The sequence below is a fragment of the Lipophrys pholis genome (assembly GCF_963383615.2).
Source record: "Lipophrys pholis genome assembly, chromosome: 19".
NCBI lineage: Eukaryota > Metazoa > Chordata > Actinopteri > Blenniiformes > Blenniidae > Lipophrys > Lipophrys pholis.
This window is the reverse complement of record NC_137647.1, coordinates 6384530-6407175: the sequence shown is the minus strand read 5'-3', so window position 1 is coordinate 6407175 and position 22646 is coordinate 6384530. Positions and strand designations below refer to the sequence as shown.

The 22646-nt window shown below is 41.7% G+C and overlaps 1 protein-coding gene across 1 annotated transcript in view; it reads left to right on the top strand.

Moving 5' to 3' along the window:
• Window positions 1–22646, top strand: part of grb2b (growth factor receptor-bound protein 2b) — a 35091-nt gene that overhangs the window by 11291 nt on the left and 1154 nt on the right. Inside the window, exons 3-5 of the mRNA XM_080487589.1 lie at window positions 15982–16079; window positions 20762–20884; window positions 21820–21988. Coding sequence (XP_080343715.1) covers window positions 15982–16079; window positions 20762–20884; window positions 21820–21988 — 390 coding nt within the window. The remainder of the gene's footprint in view (window positions 1–15981; window positions 16080–20761; window positions 20885–21819; window positions 21989–22646) is intronic.

The following is a 22646-nucleotide window of genomic DNA, read 5'->3' as shown; positions in this document are numbered from 1 at the left end:
AATGGTAACAGGTCCTTAATCTAATCATGTTTTCAAAACCTGTAGTGAAGCCCAACCCTCGCCATGTCTTGCTTATTATCTGTGTCGAACGCAGTTCTAGAGGCAAATCAGCAGGCAAATAGAGACCATAGTTGAGCCTGGCCATTGCCCTGAGCACTGTGCACTTGTTCTCATTTCCTCTTTAAATAAATAAAGATTAACAGGCCTTCACGCTGACAGAATTAGCACCCATTAACAGATCTTTGAACCCTGCCCATGTAGCACAATCAAAGATCTGTGTCTCCATGAAGCCATTTCTGCAAACTGCTGTTTACAGCTGCAAAATATCTGTCACTGAAACTTCATTCAAGTAGTATTACTCCTTCAATATTACAATGCAACCAAGAATGAAATGGTAAACAATTATAGTCACACCAGAAATCAAATGCAACCTTTCAAATCGACCACCAATAGTGCTCAGAAAAAAACAGTTAATGAGGATGCTGGAAAATTAACAATCACTTCATGGGAAGCAAGCAATGAAAGATACATGTTTCACTGACAGGTTTGGGTTTGAAGTTCAGTTGTAACATCCAGAGAAAACATCTGAAAAGCAGAGCTGATGATTGGTATTTTGGTGTCGTTTCTAGAGAAATCTGAGGACCAGAGTTCGGGAGAGTCTTGATTTTATATTGCTTAAAAAGATCTTCTCTGTTTGGAAATACCCCGTTTTTCATCTGTATATATAATTTGTTTATTTATTTTATTTGTTTACATTGCAGATAGATGGTTTAGCAAATTACCCTAAATGTGAAATAACCAGGCAAAAAGTTTCTCCTTCAAAAGAAAAAAGAAAAAAAAGAGCCACGTTCTCACTTGTTCAGTGTCGTTTTAGCTTAGTCTGTGGTAAAGTTGTCTAGTCTGTCCCAATACAAGTGTGTCCTTCTATTTGTACATGGCTTATGTTAATGCTACGGCTTTAGCTGTTTCACATCCTGTTTGATGTGTCTTCAAACCCCCAGCAAATTCCTGTGTCTCCACACCGACTTCCAGCTCCTCCACAGTCTGAAGCACTGAAGTAACCCTGAGAAGCACTCCCAACTTGAAATGTCCCCACGTTTTCTGTATTCTCCAACAGTGCATCTCTTTTAAAATCTCCTGTGACTGATCACCTCCACCTCCACCCATTCCTTTATTATATTGATTTCCTCCTGACACATTGGTGCTCAGAGTATTGATCTCTACTCTTTATCCATTTGACCACTGAAGATTGAAGAACGTTTATCAGAGTTTTGTTTCCTTGCCCGATTGCCTTGCAAATCCCCCGAAAAATCCTTTTAAAGACTCCTAAGCCTTCATTAGAGTTTGAGCTCCAAAACCCATATTCAAACCCCACTATTTGATTCTCTGGCCCGTTCCGAACTCATTAAGTTGAAGTCAGTGGTGGTTTTCTGTGGACTTCTTGGCAGTCATTATGGAGCGGGAGGAAAGTAGACATTGTGAAGCTAAAGGGTCAATAAATCCCCCACTCGGTTGCTCATTGTGCAATTTTTGATACAGATACAGATGAGCGTGTTCTTACGTTGCCAAACAGTCTTGTACAGTCTTGCGGGAGTCTTCGGAGACTCTGTCTGCGTGCTGTTCACATTTGCATAGGAGCAGGCTATTTTTTAATTAAGCGTCCAATCTCTGGAGGGAAAGCTTAGGTAAGTACATTTCTCTGACTCATTGCTTTCCCCCCCTTTTTTCTTCCTTCATCTGGTTGTTCACACTGTGTGTGTGTATTAATATTTAAAAAAAACTGAGTCCTGTTCTTTTGGGATTTCTGCCTATTGTTACAGCTGAGCAGAAGCTTCACCATGAGTCATTCTTGTGAGTCTGTTGTGTTAGATCAGTGAGATTTCCACCACACGCAGGGCAGTCACTCAAACATAGTCGGTGTGTATTTAACATTAACTTTACACCAAAAATGACACCTGAAGCATTGACCTATTACAAAAAAAAACTAAAAGCCAGGGTATGTATAAGAGATTTTGAATTAGCGTTTGAATAGACATTTCTTTCTGAACTGTCACTTTGAGAATTGTCGATTTTGAAGTTTAAGGTCTTGAAGAACTGCCAGAAACTTTGAATTACACTTGACAAGTTTCAAATGAACCCTGGCGTCATTGTGACATTTGTGCGTTCCATTTGCGGATTCTGCTGTCTGAACCGTGGAGGTCACCCGACCAAGCTGACTGAGCCCCACTTTTCTAAAAAAAAAAAAAAAACTCCACGTGCACTTGTGTTGTTCAGTCGAAGTTTTAAGACTGAGTAAACACCACGGACAAAAAAGGGCCAAACACAGTGCGTGATGGACTTCAGAAGTGTTGTGACTTTGCGACAGATGTGCAAAACGAGTGAAGTCCTGCAGCCAATCTGATGTTTTAATACAATGGCTTAGAAGCTGAAGTAGCAAGCTTATAACTGGAAGTTCACTGCTTCCTTGTGCAGTGCTTTCAACCTCCAAATGCTTCAAAGTTCCCTTGGAATAGATATCTGGTGTGAATTTGGTTACTATCATGTGATCATGATATATTATTTGGCCCCTGTCAAAACACGAGATAAGTTTTTAAAAGCAGTTTGGGAGAAATGACTTAAGTTTATAATATTTATACCACAACAACCATATTTGTTTTTTCCTCGCCCTCAAACTTCGATCCTCATCAAACTGCTTCATAACACGAAAACATTTGCAAATCAATCGAAAAACTGTACCATAAGTAATCAAACTTTAAAACCTTTTGGATTCTATCTAAAACACAAAATGGAAGTGAAGGAAGTATAAAGACATTACAGGAAACCTTCACCAATGGCATTAAATTATTGATGAATCCTACCCAGAAGGGTTGTCATTGAATTGTGGTTAATTAATTTTTAACTGGAATGTCCTTGCAACAGAATGCTTCAGGTGCTGCATTAGATTTTCATGCCACCTGTACTGTGAATAGATTTTCATTAGGAAAACGACTGTAGTGGGTGGGGAAAAAAAAAGAAAAGATGAGCGCTAAGAAGAAGAATAGCAACCTTTTTCTCATTATGGCTCCAGCATGCTTCCGTTCACAGCACCCAGGCAAGGAGATGTGGAAAGCGCAAATATTGCCTTAGCTGCAGTAATGGAGGAAAGTGTGTTTGCGTGAACCTTTTTCCTGCCCTGCTACATTTTCCTGGTGTTTTTTTTTTTTTTTTTTTTTTCCTCCCTCCCTATATATATTTACGTGGCATCTGCTCAAAGTCAACATACAGCATCAGGTCTCAGACCTGACATGTGTTTGTCCCACACTCACGCCTGTCACATTGAAGTCTGCTCTCTTCTGGCTCAAAGCTCGTCGGAGCAATACATTGTGTAAAGGACCGATGTCCAGAGGTGGTGTCGAAGTGTTTAACAAAGCGTTGTGTTTGTACAGTCAACATAAAGCTGAAGCCACAATCGGTCCCCGATCCAGCCGTTCACCGCGGTACTGATAGAGGCACTACATTTCATTTAGATTCTGCTTCATTTTTTGTGTCATGGATGACAGCTTTTGAAATGAACCCTTCTCAGGAAACGCAATGGATTACTATGTTTTCAACAAAAAATTTGGATTTTTTTTTTTTTATTACAATTTTTACTTTAAAATGTTCAAAATCGGAAACCTTTCTTAATGTTTTTCTGTAAATCGTTGTCCACACTTTCAAATATGCAGACCACTCGGTGATTAGTTTCGCTCTACTACGTCATGGGGCATGTTAAGAATCTCCGCGTGATCCCGATGATCATAAAGTAAATGTGCACTTTATTGGAGAAGTGAAGTTAACTTCAGGAGTGAAGCGGCGCAAAAACTTCCGGTTGCTGCGCCGTCCACAGCGCTGTGCACTCCTCCGATAATATGGAAGACGCCACATAGGAAGCTAGCTCGTTGATCGCCACTACAGTCTTTCTGGCGTGCACCGGAAGATAAAAATTTGCAGCGTCACTGCCAATATTTGTGCCAAATTGCTCATTATGACCAGAAAGTAAACGTTACCAATGAGTTTCATGTGGTTTCGCAACCAATTCTTCTACGCCCCTAGTGTTATGGTGGTGAACTACTTTGTAGCACATACATCCTTGATGCATGACTTCCAGGAGTGAAGACACTGTGTAGACGCTACACACTGCCCTGTGCAAACCGTCGACGCAATAGTGTATATATCAGCTCTCAATGAATAAGTAGAAGCAATGATGTATCTTTGTAAAGCAACATGCTACAAAATGCAGCTAGTACAATGTGTATATTTGATGAAGAAAGTTACTAAATATGATCATTTGTCCTATAAAGTCTTAAACATCACTTGTTGTTATTGGTTATGTGCTTGTGGACGCAATTTTCTCTTCAATTCTGTCTATTTGTCATGTTTTTCAATCGCTTACTAAAGAAGCGCGTCAGAGGACTTGTGAGTTGGCGTGCAATTTATCAGCAGGAAGCCTTGTTGCACAATAAAAATGAACCGTTAACCCTTTCTAGGGCGCTTTCTAACACATATGTAACTACTTAATTGAAGGTGTTTTAAGGCATATAGAAAATATAATCTCACCCAAATTCAGAATTTCTAGTTAACAATTTGTCTAAAGTGTGTATAGTTCCATTTAAAGACTGCCTGTACGTTACTGAGAACTGCTGTCCAACAGTACAGTGTTTTGTTTTGATTTGTTTTATAACTGAAGTTCATGAAATTGGAATTATTGTAGTCCATGTGTATGTTTAAAATAGATTTTCCACAGTATTAGTTCAAGGATAGGCATATTTCAAGATGAATACATCATTTAGACTACACTTATGGGGATTACAGAAACACGATGCTATTATTAAAAAAGAAAATACAAACACTAATCCATATCTCAGTCATTGCCACAGCAATTCCTTTTCGTTATCCTTTATTTAACCAAGAAAGTAAAAAAAACCATTGAGATCGAGATCTCTTTTACATCTCTCTTTAATTTACCAGAGAAATACAGAAGTTACCAAATATGGTCACTTGACTCACAAGTGTTTAAGAACATTTGAAACTAGGTCAAGATTTGAGAACTTGATTGAACGCCTGCTATTTGTGATGATGATGATATTTCCCTTCAAAGTGAGCAATTCTGTTTCTGTTTCCACGTTGCTTTTGCGTCGACAGAATCATCCTTGATACAGATACAACACCTCCACTGTCCTTTCAAAGCTTTATTTGGGTGCCTCCTTGTAACTCTAAATAATCATTGAAAGGTGACGAGTGAACAGCACATGGCCCGAGGCTACAAGCACCACAGACACGGTGTGATTCAGTAATCTAGCGCAGCGAAGCGTGTGTCGCATTAAACCAGCCATTTAAAACAGGTGTTGGGATGACTCGGCGGTCCTGATCATAAATGTCCCGGTTGATGTCACCGTCTCTTTGTCATCTTTGTGTCATCTTTCACAAACCGTTTAAAAGCACAACTAATGGTTTCACGAGTTTTGTGCTGCAGTTGACTGTTTTTCTTTTCTTGTTGCTTTCTAATTTCTTAGAGGCATAAGAAGTGAAATGCAACAAGAAGGTTGGGTCTTGCGTCAGGTTCTTTAATTAAACATATTGAAAGAGAACGTTTCCCCTGTGTGGATTACATTTTGCATATCAGAAAAAAATCCAGGCGAGCTAACGCAGATGGAAGTCTGTGCTCCTGCAGAATAGAACATAGCTCGCCTGCTCTGAAAAAGAAATGCCCTCATTTTATGTAATTTGCCCTTGAGGAGTTTTCCTAAGCTGATCACAAGGAGCGTGATTCTTCAAAGTGGTCTTTCCCTCTCATTCTCTCTCTCTCTCTTCCACATTGTTTTTGCTCTGTTTTTGCGCCTTTGCTATGCACCCCCTCCCGAGTGTTGAGTCAGAGAGCTGTAATTAGGTTTCCCTTGCTCATCCCTGCATCACTCCCTACTGAGGTGCTATGAAGTCTCTGACAGTTGTATTTAAACCTACAGTCATAATCCTCCTCCCCTCTTCTGAACTTCAGTTCTCCCTGTATGTCAAAATTTATTTCATCGACTTGTGTCTTCTGTCACCTTTGTGTTTTTTGTAACTTGCCGTTCATCTTTTATACCCCTTTGTCGTTATCGGAGTCGCAGAGTGCTGGAGCCAATATAAATTGACTATTGGTGAAGGCAGGATACACAACGGACAAGTTACCTGTCCATCACAGCCTTTCGCTTAGAAATGCTGAAAATAAGAAACTGCGGACTGACGCAGTCTTAAAATGCTGAAAAGGTACCCACAAAAAACCCTTATGGTTTAGACACAGTCCACAAAAAGATGAAACCGTATCTGTTTACAAGAAGTATTCCATCCACACAATACCACATCAGGAAACCACTGAAAACAGTAAAGACGCTGTATTGTTTCTACGAAGCCTGACGTCTCGCTGTGATGCTACAGAAATAGAATTAAGACAGAGAATGAGACATGCTGGTTTGCAGGGTTATCCCACACGTGTTAAGGGAAAGATGGATTTCAGACGTCACTGCTTTCAGATTTATTTACCAATACTTTTTAGAAATGTAAGATCAAATTTTAAAGTTTATTCTACACCAAACTTAATATTTGGTGTCAAGTCTGTCTGTATCATATTAAAATATGTTAGTAAAGATAACGTAACCATTGTTGAATACCATCATGTCTTAGCGGTGGTACCTTTATTTGATGACATTTCTCAGGTTTGGGTTCACTAGACCTGGGCCTTGTTTTACACGACAACATTTTCAACAACAATGACAACGTTGCTCGAAGCCATCGAAAAACACAACCTTTCAAAAATGCTGGTACTGTGCATGCGCAACACGGCCGTAGTAAATAGTTCTTCTGTACATGTGTGATTAGCGCTACAATAACTCCAGAGTGTCATGACTTCCAGTCCATTTACTCCTGGGACTTGGCAGTTTTATATTTGAGTCACTGTAATAACGATCCTACTTGGTCGTTTGTCCGTATGCATGTCCGTGTACCCGCCATTGTTATTATTTGTAGTGTATTGTTCTCTGCGCAGGTGTGTGTGGGTTTATTACAAAAACAAACGGCACCCACTCGTGGCCTGGTGTACAGCATTTCTGCCGTTTCCATTTAAACTAACATCGTTTTCAAAACATTGCCGTATAAAAGCGATATTTTTCTGAAACGAAAACACAAAAATTGTGTTTTCACTTGAAGCGTTAAGTAAAAGGCGGTTTTATTTTATATTTTTTTGAAGACCATTAATTTGTAAGGTGTTTGTTTTTTTGTGTGCAGTGAGTGTAGTGTCAGCTTTTGTCATTCATGGGAGATAAGCTTCTCCACTGAGGATTAATAGAGCTGTCTCATCTTATCTGATCTAATAAATACACAATTGAAACCACCGTAGCGATCTGTGTTCCATAATGTCTCTGAAAATCCTGAGCGCTCATCCTCCGTCTGAATATTAAGACTTCAGGTCAGGGTTCCAGACATGTGAAGGTTCAACAGCAGTAAATGAAGCTCACCTTGGCGGCAACAACCCAATGAGGTGTTTCATAAAGGCAACAGATGATCATAAACACATACAGTTGCCTGAGCTGTCACATCTGTTTACTGCATAACAGATTTTGTCGCTTTTTTAAGCTTTAGTCATTAGAGGATAAAATAAACGGCAAAATAAACAGCACTGAGAGCTCAAGCTGTGATAAACAACATTGTGATGTAAGAGGGGCTCGCCCGCCCCCTCTTCTCCAGATGTTTCTTCCACATTGACAGAAAAAAATGGAACACTGGACCGAGGCTTAGGCCTCAAACAATCCCTCTCTATCACACCTACAGCTTTAAACACCAGTTGGCATGAATGTTGCCGTTTGTGAGAACGATCCACTGAAAACTGCATTGTTTCTACCCTTAAGTTCTATACAATTCTGTATCAATTTGATGATTTAATGCTGCTCGTACCAATGTGTTTTGTTTTGGGGGGTTTTGTGATGCAACAAAATGTGCAGAGACTGTAACACTGTAAGAAGTAGTAGTTAATATAAACTCTATTGACCTGTATAACTCAAGAGTAAACAGCACAAACAACACTCAGGAATCCACCAGTGTTATTGTTGTCTATCTGCTTTTACATAAGCAGAAAAACTATTGACCTGTGGTGTGCACAGGCAAGTGCTCTCCATTTAAAAAAGCTTGTGTTTTCCCTGTTCAGACACAGACAAGGTCTATTTGAAAACATTTGACAGTGAAAGCACTTTCAGGTACTGAATAAACAGCCAATATTGAAGAAAAGTGTTGCGTTAACGAGCCTTGGATAACTTCTTGGTTTTTCTCCATCACTGACATTTGCATCCTCAATTCAAAACACAAGGATGGTGAACTAGAAATTCTATTGGTGAATGTCTTTGATTTCTTTGGAAGTAAAACGTCGTCCCTATTCTGTGGTTGTTCAGATGAGTGCTATTACAGCCTGTCATCTGGCACCTCTAAACGTATGGACGAATGGCTGTAATGATCGAGCACATGGAGTTTGACGTACGGATATTCAAATGAGACCTCAATGGAATACATTCAGAGTATTTCAAGAGGCACAGACAGTGGTGTTGCTGTAACTTGACTCTGCAGTTAAAGAATGACTTGCGGTGTTGGAGCTGCGGCCATGCAGGCCTCGGTAGGGAGCCGTTTGGCTGGGTGTCCGGCATTAAGCTGATCCTCTGGTTTGGGGGTGTTACATGTGTTTTGAAGCCACACTTTCTGCCCCATTAGGGACCCTCCCCATGTGGTAATGGCCTCTAGCATTATTTTAATTACAGCACCGTTACGAGCCCAGTTTCCTAGAATCCAGTAATCTCTTCTTGTCTCTTTCTGCTTTGGGGGCGGCTGCTATGGCGCTCCTGGCTACGGCCCGGCCCCGTCTAATTCAGCCGCTTCCCTGCTGAGCGCAAAAGGGGGCCAAACTAATTTTTGACCAGGCTTTATTCTCCCCTAACTGCACCCCCAAATCCACTGGGATTTCAAATTCATCTCGCTTTATCCAACCGCGCAGTCTTCTGTCTTGGTGTGAACACATTCAGCTTATTTAAACTCGTGTCACCTGTGCTTTTTGAAGACTTCACCCTGAAGAATCTACTGCCTGTCCTAGATATTGTGCTGCTGAGGGGATAAATCAGTTTGTCCCCTTGGTAAGCTCTAATGCCACCACATATGGAAGTCGTACCGCTGCCAGCTTCTCAGAATACCAGGACTGAAGTTTCATTTTCTGCAGGACTTGGCATCGTTGAACACACACACACACTCACTGACAGCCTGTTACTATTTCAGCATAGAATCAATGCTTGAAGCTGAATGTAGGTGTGCACATCACTAGAAATTCTCCTATTCGTGGTTTAAAGCAAGACACATTGCAGTAGTTCCGATTTGTCTGCTACCGATCAGTATAATCGGCTCATTTACCTTTTTTAACATTAATCATGAAGTGATACAGCTTATTCTGTATAATTAAAAACTATTTATTTGGAGAGCTAAATGCAAATCTGTCTTTACGGTTATCCCTATGTCTCTCGGTATTTGTGCAGTCACACCTCTTATTTTCCTATTTTCACTGATTGATATTAATTGCCAGAGCTTATTGAGAGTGGATAATCTACCTAATCTGAAGTCATCAGATCTTCTTTACTGGCCCAAAGACGTCCGGCAATAATCATGGAATGACTGCAACCATTAAAATCCTTATTTTTTTTATTACTTTATGCACATTATGTGAGGGCAAATGTTTTGATGCCTGACAAATGGGAGTCTCTTCCTGTTACAAAGAGACACTTATTCATCTGGTCCTGAGATACCCATGGAACAGACACTCCACACTGTTCAAATGTGCAGTGTCTGTTTCATTTCAGTCATATACAGCATACTAAGAAAGAAAAAAAGTCTCCAGATAGCTGTGATTTGCTGTTTAAACTCTTCTGGTGTTAAGGTTCACTGACTTTGTCTTTGCATATTAAAACATGTTGTACCTGATAGATTTCTGCAGGTTTAATTGGATAACACTGCAAATGTTTGAAGCGTGTCAAGGTTGCCGTCTGGTGTGCAAAGAGACGGCAGACGGGCCTCGATCAGGTCCAATAAAACTGCTGATCAGATCCAAAAGGCTTTGGCCTGCGAGGTTCTGGTGACGCTTTAGTTGGTCCGTCTAGCTATCTGGCTGACGTGCAGCATGCTCAGATTAACTCACACTCCGGGGTAATCCGTGCCTCTGATTTATTGCAATCCTACGTGGACCGTGCAGACGTGCGTGTGTTATTTCTGGGTGGGTTTTTTTCACTGCCGCTGTTTGGCCATCTCACTTTCTATCAACATCGCGTATCAGGCCGCGGGTTAAGAAGTTGGTTAAATGTGCTTAACTGATGGAAATATCTGTATGAACCTTATTGATCATAATTTCCTTAGCATCAGATTCTATATGTCTTTTGCGGAGATGGCATAACAAGAAACCCAGACACCGTGTTCCTCACATGGATTTTCTTACTGTATTTTATAATTTCGTGGTTTATCACAGGCATGATGTGACAGTTATTCGTGTTTAGTGTCACACACAGCTCTGTGGGAGGAAGTGTAATGTATTATTTTAGAGGGTGATGATTGAGTGTAAGATAGGCAGGAGGAGGAGGAGGAGGAGAGAGACTGCAGTGGCAGCTGTGGAGGAGATAATCCCCGGGCCTGGACTTTAGCCTCTCAAATAGAAACTCCTACAACTATTGTGGCTCAATCAGATTAAGTACACCAAAAAAAACCATCTTCACATGGAGGTGGGGGTGTGCATCATCCACAGAAATGCACCAGCACAATGCTGGCTCAGCTCCGGACTCGGAGACAGAGCTCAGTCAGACTAAATGCTGCGGTTGTCTCCTCTGTATGGTTTGAAGAAAAAAGAAAAAAAAGAAAACTGCTTACCCGGCAAATATTTTATTTCTGCTTTTCCTCGTGGGCTGCCATTTTTTCTGTTCTACAGTCACTAGAAAGGCCCTTAAGCATTTGAATAGAAACCGTTTCCAGTGTGCATTTTACAGTTTTTTTGTGCGCGCTTCTATTCTGCCGGATCTGCTGGCTTTAAGGCTGGAGGGCTGATCTGTGGGACTAAGTGGAGACAAGCATGTGTCATGAACAAATACATAATAAATAAACAACTGAGAGGAACTTTGGTCTTATTAGAAACCAGGAGATAAATCAACGAAGTTAAGTTGATTTGTGACCTAAAAAGGTGCTTGCCAGTGTTATTTCATTCACTTGAATGGTAAATTACCTTACTTTCTACACTGCATTCCACCACTCACACCCTTGTGATACCCAAAGACATTCTGACACTACTAACAATAATACTGGATTATAAGCCAAGTCTACCAACTGAGCAGAACCATTCTTGTTTTTTTATCTTCTCTTTTCCATCTGTGTACATCCCCCACTATGACCAAATAGAACATCTTCCCATATTATAAAAATTGTCCATCATTTCTTGTTCAAAGAAATGAGTTTCAAATTGAAATTCATATAGTTAAATGCACTAACAATGTAATCGGTGTTCACAGTACTTAAAGTAATTATAAAACCGTTATAAAGTATATCAGTGTGTTTGGATACACTCGGGACAAACAAAGGCTCATTTTGAATCTGCTGGAAAATTCAGATAAGCATCTTAGCAATTTCTGCAGTATGAGCTTGAGCAGACGGCACATTACAGCACCCTCCGCGCTCTATTATTAACCTTAGTCATAGGCCAGATAATTATTGAAGGGTTACTTCAGTTCACAAGACCTTATAGCATGTTGTACTCTCGGACTGATGGACAGCCAACGTTTTCTGTTTCACAGCGAGAGAATATAGTAACGTGTGATTTATCTGTCAATGATTAGGCACAAATTGAAACTTTAATCTGGCTCTTTAAAGACTTTTACCCAGTTTGACACAAAAACATGCTTCTAAAATTTCTCAAACGCAAAATTTAGTAACGACATAGTCAACTAGGGCCTTATTTACGCCACAACATTTTCAAGTGAAAACAGAAAACCTTCATTGTGTTTAGGGTATCCCGTCTACACAACAACGGTGCCACTGAGAATGCAATGTTGTGGAAATGGCTCTCAAGGTGGAAGGTTTTGAAAATGCTCAGTCTCTGTGGAAAAGGGGAAGCGCAACTTTTTGAAAACGCTGCGACTGCATGGCCGTAGTAAACGGTTCTTCTGCACATGTATAAGTAGATGGATAATAACAATGGCGGCCACTAGAGTGTCATGACTCCCAGGCCATATTTTCCTCACACTTGGTAGTTTTATAGTCGATTCACTTGGACTAGCAATCCAACATGGTCGTCTATCCATGCCAATGTCGGTGTTCTCTCATTGTTCATGTTGTTGCATGTTTTTCTCTCGTGTGCATGCGTGTGTGCGGTTCCGTTGAGAAAAACAATCAACAGCACCAGCTCATGGCCTGGCATGCTAACCACATCGTTTTCAGCATTTCTGCCATTGCAGTGTAATCTTTAAACTTTTCTGGACCAAAAAAAACACAAAAACAATGAATTTTCACTCAAACTGTTGTGTAAACGAGGCCTTAGTGCTTAGTGAACATGCTTCTGAAGATTCTCAAACTCATATTATTGTAACAGCAAAACTAAAGCAATTGTAGTCAGTCTGCATACCGATAATTGATCGTGTTCAGCTATTTTCTTGTCGTTTACCCTTGTGGGAGGTCAGAGTGCAGCGTATGCGGTGGAGTTTGGGGGGAGGTTGAAGGGGTGCTTCAGCAGAGTGGATCCTTGCCAACAAGTGGGCTCGAGCCGGGGCCGTGTGGATGAATCACTGTCTTTCTCACTGCATGGCAACTCTTCCGACTACAGCAGTGTGCACAAACACATTTTCCACTCCTACAGAGTTTTTTGCTTTTAAGCTTGTCTTTGAATAAAGAAAGAATTTTGTTGCAGCATTCTTAGAAACTAACTTTACATTGCCACCCTCTCCCTTTCTCTCAAACAGCCGCCCCGGGGCAAACGCATTCTGCTGAGCCTGATTCCGTGCAACGGCTTCACTTCCAGTATACATAGATCAAGCAAATCAGTCACTGGCTCCATCACATGTTGCTCATGACTGTCCGCCCCGGGCGCTGTTCTCGTGTCTGAAAACGAGCTCTCCTGTGAGTCAGCTGTTGTTGATGCGACAACACATGCAGGACTTCATGAAATCAAACGCTCTATCTGACATAAATGTACATTACATGGAGTCAAACGGGGGTTCCTCCGGAGTTCACAGAATCTCCAAGATGTATCATTGACCGGACGTACAGTTCGGACATTCGATAGCCGAGCATTCATTTCAGCCAATAATCACAGCTACTATTTGGAACATCTATGTGCGGCATGTTGGCATTTCCCGTCTCGCCTTTCGAGTAGCACTTAGGCTGATTAAGCGTATTTAATATATAGAGACAGTCTGCGTGCGTGCGTGCGTGCGTGCATGCGCGCGTGCGTGCATGCGTGCGTGGGGGGAACTAGGTTCGAATTCAAATTAAAAACTAAAATTAGCCAAGCGAGTGTTAACACTACACGTCACAGTAACGGTCCGCTTTTCCACTCCACGATGTGTGCAAGTGTAACACAGGAAGTACGAACATGAATGCTGCTGTAGTAAATGAAACAATGATGAGTCACCTGATTTGGGCTTATTTTCCCAACTGTCTGCAGAGCAATTACTATGCAAACACAGATGCTTCCACATCTGAAACACATTCTATCTACAGCCAGAAGACTATGATTTCAAACATTGCTGGTTTTAGTGATTCTGCCCGGCTTTTGCTGCAGCACTAATCTCATGATCTTTTTGTCTTCTTGGCTTTTAGGACATTTGCTCCAAATACTCAAAGTACCAGCAAAACTTCTACTGACTTTGGTGGTGATCTTTCATTCATGAGTTTGAACTTATCATGGAAATGTGGAACATGATGACTCGCTATAGAGTTTAATACATTTTTAATCTTAATCCTTAACCCTCTTAGATTTATATTCAGACCACCTGAGACTATTTTGGATTTTATGGCTGTAAATTTGTAAAAATGTGAATTGGATGAGTACTTTCACCCCCTTTTTTTTTTTTCCTCAAGAAATATATGTTCTTGTGTGTTTTTTCCGGTTCACGTTTTTAGTATTTCCAAACTGTTTATTACACACATTAGTGGTGACAAACGGCAGATCTTTGCGTGCCAGCATGCCAAAGCCGTGCCGCCACTAAGCACGGCCTCACGAACTACTTCGGTCTCGACTCGTCTTGTCATCCCTCACAAGCAAGTCGCCCCTGGGCTGACAGCGTCGGCGCTTTCACAGAGCGCTGTCGGATGGCAGCGGGCCGGCTGTAAAGCCACACAGCACTGGATCGCTCTGCTTTTGTAGGCTCTTGTTCTTAAAGGTCCGTTTGGTGTGTCAACACAAAGCCCAGAGGCTGGGGCCCCTTTTGTTTGAGCCTTGGCTCAGACGGCACCACTTTTACCAGAGTACTCACGCTAAACCAGCCCACCCCCCCCCTCATCTGTGTGTTACTGTTTTCTCCACTAAATCCACTCTCACACGTGCATATATAAACACGGCAACCTCTCCACTCCTGATTACAGCCCACTTTTGTTTTTTGGGCCAAAGGCCACTCCCTCACTCAGTAATGCCGGTCTTGTGCCGGGTTAGCAGCTGGGGGAAGACGAGGGACAGCTGGCATTCTGCAGGCTCACTGGGGCGAAGAGTCCCAGGTCATTCACACAGCACATGGATCGATCGTGCAGCTGTCCTGGGGTGGGCTGGGGCTCAAATATAAATGTGATTGGAGAGGAAGAGGGAGGGGAAGTCAAGAAAACTGTAATTTTGATGATTTGGGAGGGTATTTCTTAGGGCTGTGCAAAAAATCGATTTAATCGATTTATCAAATTTGTAGCTAAAAACGATTTTTATTTAGCAAATTCAAATTCAAGGTTTTTTTTTTAACCCCCACAGTTTTATGACATTTTTCGCATTCCGTTCTACCATTCCCTGTGGGTTTCCATAGTTTCTGTCACACTTGAATTTATAGAATGAATTGCCCAGCCCTAGTATTTCTTGAGCTTTTGGGGAAAGAAATCATCAAAATTATGTGTCAGGAAAGTCCACTCATATATCAAAGTAATGCGTGCATTTGCCAAAACTCTGTTTTTATGCATATCTTGTAATGTCAATTTTGATTGGAGGTGGCGAAAGAACGTTTTGTCATTGGCAGTGATTGACTTTATGTTCATGGGAAGAGCTCAGAAGTGGGACTAGAAGAGGTCACCGCTTCACTTCAGTCTACTCAAGGAATCAATCCACCGCTTAGACATTTGACACGTGAATCACTTCCTGGTCTTTCTCTGGGATCTTTACCCCGCTGGCCGTCGCTCGGCTGTAAGTTGGACAGACATTATCATGCTGCACGAGATTTACGTACTTTTCCTGAGAAATTTGTACGCCCTCAGAAAAGACCAAAAAGGACAAGTTCTGTCGCAATAAAACTCTACTGATGGATATCGTGCACAGCGTTCCCCGCCTCGGTGAGATTTTCCTCCAAAATTCAATGAGCCGCTTGCTTCCAGTAACTTTTGTAATTTTGTACACATGATTCACCTCTTTCATTTGCACACACAAGTAAAGACACATGCTATTATTGACTTTGCACACATGGATGGACCTGCATGGCAGCGATATTTGTCAAACATTTTGTCTCTTACTCTTTGGCTTACGGGGAATTTAGTCTCTCGAGCGTGGCTGATGTTTACTGAGCTGTCCTCTTGACGTCCACGCACTGAGGTCACAGGAAATGAAACTTGTTAAACAAACTGCCACAAACCTGATTTTACAAGTTTGCTCAATGTTATTAACGTTATACTGTATGTGACACAAACCTGAGTAACACCTTTCTCCTTTTCTCCCCCTCCCCACCCCCCCCACCCCCGCAACATTAGGTATTAAATGAAGAGTGCGATCAGAACTGGTACAAGGCAGAGCTAAATGGAAAAGACGGCTTCATTCCCAAGAATTACATAGAGATGAAAGCCCATCCGTAAGTATTACCAACATGCTTTGTATCTTTAATGGTATTGTTTACACTGACCTGGCAACCTGTGAGCCCACAACCTGTTCAATGTGCATGGGGCGGAGGGTCAGGGGAGCTGCTTCGTTTTATATCAAATTTGTCAGATTACCTGTTTACCTTTCAGTGTGTTATAAATAGACTGACCATCCACAAGTCCAGCCTCCTTCCTTCATTTTCACAGCCCAGAACTCGAGAAGGTGCTGGGAACATTCCTCCCGAGATTTTTCTCCATATTAACACGATAACATCACATAGTTGCGGCAGATTTGCCCGCTGCACGTACGTGATTCAAATCTGCCGTTCCACCACATCCCGAAGCTGCTCTGTTGGATTAAGATCTGATGTCTGAGGAGGCAGTTTGAGCTTCGTGATGCGAGTTATCTTGATGGAAGCAGCCCTCAGAAGCTGGTGTGCTGAGTTAAAATGGTACTCAGTCGGTATCAACATATTCTGATAAAACATTCCCCACATCTTCATACCAAGAGCAGCCTCAAATAGTTGAGCTATGGCAAGATTGATTGGTGCTGGTATGTTGTTTACACTAAATTCTGACTTCCATTGCTCAGGGTTGGTGAGCCTCTTTGACAGTAGACACAGTCTGATGATCACGTTGGTCTTGTCCTCCCAAATTAACTTTGACATATTGTCGCACGATATCAGACATGAACAATCACTGCTATAGTTCTTCATAAGTGATACCTAATGTCTTTATCTCTTCTGTAGCTTTTACTGCTACTGTGTGAACCTCAATCTATTTACTGTCACTCTCAACCCCCCAAAAGCATTTAGTAGCAACTTCAATTATTTGAAAGATTTCTATCTCCCATAGATTCCATTTACTTTCTCTTAAATTTCTTAAGCTTATTTTAGAAATTTGTTCTGAGACAAAGAAATACAAAATTACTTTAATTCTTATTGAATTTATTCTCCTGATTCACTGTCATACCGTGTGTTGTTTTACACTGAAATGTCATCATTTCATCCCTCAATACCTTCATGAACTGAATCTGCTATCACGTATTCTCATTGGACTTTTCGCTGATAGTAGGTTCCAATAGTGCCAGGAATCATTTACAGTAACTCACCCCAGGAAGTAGCTCTAAGTCTTTAAACTCTGTAGAGAAGCTGGGTGTGGAGGTGTGTGCGCCTGCGAGTGAGAGCGCGTGCGTTAAACCACTTTAGATGACGCCTGCCAGAATCCTTGGAGGACATTACCTCCACAGCCGCGCGCTCGCTGCCAGATTAGCTCTCTGTTTATTAATGTGCTCCAGGCCTCTTACATTTAATTGAATATTGACCTCCCAGCATCATTGCTGTGCCACTATCAGATGCAGCTTTTTCAGCAGAGAGGTGACACTTCTGTTGAGCCTTTTTTTTTTTTCTTTTAATAATTTTTTTCTTTGTACTAGTGTAGCAATAGTACTTTTTTAAGCCTCCTATTCAGGCAGTTTTTACCACAAAGTATGACTTTTTTTTTGTCAGTAATCGCACATTCAGAGCAGAAACTCTAAGCGACGGATCAAAGTGAAACAGTGTTGAGTTTAAACAAAGTTAAGAGTTTGCAGCAGCTACCCGGTCTCCTCCGTAAACAAGGTTTTGCATCATGTGTTTGATCTCCTGCAAATGTAGAAGCACTTTATCTTTTGAGTTTTTCCACTGGAAGCGAGGAAACGTACCGGCGCGGCAGCCATCAGGCGCACTACAGCTATTTTCCATCAAGTGACATTGAATGTGTTTTTAAAGATGCACTGTCATGATCTTCAGAAATACACGTTTGAAAAGGTGAAATTCAGTTCTTAAAGAAACACACAAATGTTGTTAAAGGTTTAATAGAACTAATGAAACTAATTGCTGCAGCGTGTGCATGCGTCAACACATACTTGCTTCATTTATATTCTAATAATAAGATGATAATTCTATTGTGAACTACCATATCTGTCCCGGGTCATCGTTGTACTTCCTGTTTGGTTTCCAGTTATCTCTCAAGCTACGGTGCAGTTTTAGGGGAGAATCATACAGCAGGAGCGTCAAATACATACAGTCCAATTTCATCTTGAGTGGTAAAATAGTGCCTTGACAACCTTCGAATTTAAACTTGAATGAAAATCGCAACATAAAGGCAATGTTAATTAAAAAAATAAAATTTCTGTGCCACAACCAAAAGAAAACAAAAAACTTCCAAGTTTAAATTTAAAGGTTATTTTGTCACTGTTTTACCCGTCGGGCCGAGTGGAGATGTATGTGGCCGCTGAACTAAAATGTGTGTTGACAACCCCGATTAAACAGTCACGCAGCAGTTATGTGAGACAATCGAGTATTCCTGATCGTACCAATTTGTGGTCTCGCCATTCGTCGTTTTAGTCATCGAGTAAAACTGAGCTCATGGAAACTGAAGTGAGACATGCACAAAGACACGAGACTCTTTTACAAGCACACAACAAAAAAAATAATTGAGAGAGTGAAGCTCTGCAACTTTTTTCAAAAAGTTTAATGTTATTTTTGGAAACTCTGTCCCAGTGAGATGTGAGATCTTGGCTGTCGGGTCACCGGCCGACTGACACCGAGACGCAGCCCTGGACCACAGAATCGAGCTTGATAGAAGTGTATAATTACTACTCACTCAAACTGACTGTTGCCAAGTTGAAGTGGTGACGACGTGGCTGCAGTGTTTCCCTGCAGTGGTGACAACGAAGTGCCGAAGCACCAGGCACCCACACATCCCATCACTTACACACACACACACACACACACGCGCGCGCACACACACACAGCTGAGCCGTGCCGTGCAGCAGGACACAATAGCTGGTGGCTCGGCTCCAAGCGGCAGTGGCTTCTGTTTGTACACAGATCTGTTTCTCTCCACACAACAGTAATTGTGTTTTGCAGCTAATGCTTGGGTTTGTAACCGTCTCCGGGACGGAGTGGGAGAGGAGCGCCGAGCGCTTCAGCGCGTTCTCCTCTCACGCGGTGGACGTTCTCATTTACTTCGTCACTGTTCAGACGTGCTGTCCTGCCAGGCACCGATACAAAGAGTTGGCCATTTGATTATATATTTCCACCTAATGTGTAAAGGAGCCGAGATGACATCTTTTGGCTGACTGTAGTTTTTAATTATTTACACTCGTAAAAAGCTTTCGCTTGGTCTGAGCCTCCTCCTTCCGTCCATCTTCATAACCTTTCCCTTCCTCCTTCTCTCAGTGAGATCTTATGAGAATATAAAGAAATAAAAATAGACTCAGTTACAGCGTCCCTCACCATTTTTCTACGACGACTGTTGTGTTTCCATCCTGGTGTTTTCATGGAATATTGTTTGATGTGGTGGAAAATGACTCTTTGTGGTCCAAACATGCAAAATACTCACAGGTGACTATTGTGCTTTTAAACCCGTCGTGCCAATATGTGACACATGTCCAGTTCAAGGTTTGAATATGTTTGCATGGGCTTCATCCGCAGAAAACTGCTCGGCATTTGTAGATAACGGCACAGAGGAGGTGAGCCCCACAGTGCTCTCTTCTCTTATTTCAAGTTTTCTCAGAGTCACGGAGCCTAAAGCACTTTACGCCCCTGCTTTATCTGCAGATTAAGTCTTTTTCATGGCTTTCTTGCATGTTGAATTAAATGTTAATATTGCATTCCCACGTCTTTGGACAAACACAAAAAGGGAAACCTTTGAAGTTGTGATTGTTTTTAGATTATTCTGGTGTGATTTAACTGGTCTTAAAATCAAAATGGATTGTTATAGTTAAAAAAGAGTTGGAGTCCAGCTTCTATACCACTTTACCCATTTCAATGTAACAGAGCGCCTGATCCCATCCCACTCTTACCAGGGTCACCAGTTACATCAAACAAATAAAAACAAGCTCACAATTGTAAAAAAAAAAAAATTGTTTATAAAAACATGCATAATGCAGCAACTATAGGAGGTGTTTTTTAAACATCTCACTGTATTTTACACCAGAAGGTTTCATTAAAATTGCTTTTATGTTGAGATTGTTGTAGTTTTTTTTTGGTAGTTATTGTTTCGTTTTGTGAAAATATCAGCATTTTCATCACGTATTCTCTGCAGCACAGCACAGAAAAACTTCAACGTGTAAATTTAAAGGTTATTATGGAGCCGTTCTGCCAGTGCAGCTCACTCAAGATGAGACTGGCTTGTATGCGGCTCCTGAACGGCCCTGCTCTGATGCATGTGAGCAGGTGAACCCACAACCTTCTCACTCGGAGGCTAAAGTGCTAACCACTACACCACAGCGTCTTATGACCTGAATTCAGCCTCTTTTTTTTTTCTCACAGTATCGATGGTGTTGACTTATTAAAAAGACGTGTAAAGGTTTTAGATTACATGTAACCTAGATTTCTGTGTATTTTTAACCAACATGTGTATAATTAGCTCACCTGTATTTTTGATGTTTTCCGTCAGTACAGGATATCATAACACTGATGTTGAAAGTCGAGCTGTAATCACTGATCTTTTGATCACGGCTATTTATACTCCAGAAAAATGCCGTTTTGCCTCCTTTCCGTGACTTGGAACAGTGGGAGCAGTTTCCCTGGGTGTTGTGCGCTGATAAATGTTACCAGATGCACCAGTCGGCGGGGAGTCTCGGAGTCCCGCTCACACCGGTGTTGTGTGTTATTGCTCTTTGCAGGTGGTTCTTTGGGAAGATCCCCCGCGCCAAAGCAGAGGAGATGCTAAACAAACAGAGGCACGACGGGGCTTTCCTCATCAGAGAGAGCGAGAGTGCACCGGGGGACTTCTCCCTGTCTGTGAAGTGAGTGCTGCCACACCACGGATAACACACACCGGCGGGGGGGAAACTTGAGTCACAATCACGGTTGTTCTATAAACTCGGTTCAATATTCACCTCAGATCAGTGTACGGTTTCCTCATCACTGATAGGGTTCACAAATTTCCACACTTGGTATGTTTGAGTCATCATGCAAAGCCACTTCCTTGTTCCACTGAAGTTTCACTCAAGTCTCACTGATGCCCTCTAGTGGCCAGTGTGAGTCACTTCCAGTGGTTTGTGCTTTGTGCTGGACATCAGCCCTGTGAGCCATCACTGTTTTAGCTGACACACACACACACACACACACACACACACACACACACACACACAGCTCATTTCCTCTTATCTGCCTCCGTCCGCTCTGTCCTTCCCACAGGACACTTTAGGCAGAACTGCAGGATACATGTAAACTTGATGACAAGATATGGATCTTAATTAGTGTCTAGACTGTCCTGTTCCACTGATTCAGCTTGTATTCAAAGTCAGCCTGTTAGAAACCTGCTGATTGGACCAGTTGGTCCCCGACTTGTCAGACTTGCACCTGTTTGATCAGTTAGAGGTGCGTCATTTGTTTCCCATAATCAATCACTCAAATTTAACTCTTGTAAGCCCACCATCGGTCTCAGGCTAGTTCTAGAGTGATCTGAGACCGTATATTAGATGTTTTTCAATCCGTATAGTTACTGGTTTTAGTCTATTACACTGGTTTAAGACTGGTTTTAGACTATATTATACTGGTTTTAGAGTGATTTCAGACGATATCCTAGACCGATTTCAAATGGTATTTCAGACTGGTTGTGACTGTATATTAGACTGTTTTTAGAGTGATAGTTCAGGACTCATTTCAAGCCATACTTGCATTTCCACTTTACTATAACTGACGACGCCCTCCTCTCATCCTCTCTCTCTGCCTCCAGGTTTGGAAACGACGTCCAGCATTTCAAAGTCCTCCGCGATGGGGCTGGAAAGTATTTCCTATGGGTGGTGAAGTTTAACTCCCTCAACGAGCTGGTGGACTACCACCGCTCCACCTCAGTTTCCCGCAATCAGCAAATCTTTCTGCGAGACATCGAGCAGGTCCCGCAGGTAAGACGTCCACACTGCCATCGGGCACAAATGGGACCTAATATCGTGTCTTTGATGGAGATTTGTCTCTGGCTTTAATCTGGATCCTTCGTGAGGCAGGGTCCCATTACGCTGCTCAACCTGAAAGCTCTCGCTGGTTTTCAGCCTAACCACATGTAAACGGCTTCAGTGCTTTTAGCTGCAATGCCTGCTGGGAAATTAGTCTCTTTGTGGAGGAGGAGGAGGAGAAAAAAGAAGTCTTGGAGGCGGACAGTCGCTGATTTCTGATGGTTAGAAAGTAGAGATATGATCGGAGAGCACTACAGTAATAGCAGTAGTAGTGGCCTATTAAAAATAGAGACGAGCCTCCGAGGCGATTAGATTGAATGATCACATGAATCGAAACACCAGCAGTGTGACAATGTTAGATGGATGAATAAATTCTTTATTTAGATCATGAAAGTTGAAGCTATTTTGTAAAACTACTTTTGTTTGTACCCATAAAGTCAAAATAAATCTTATCAGCGCAGCAGTAGAAGAGTTACCGAGACCATTCCCCCCCTTGGTTTTAATTTAATTATGAAGACATTACTTTTATATTTGTACCATATTTATCCACATATATGATCCTACAGCCTCACAGCTGCACGGCGTTGAACCCCAAACCTTCTACAAGAAG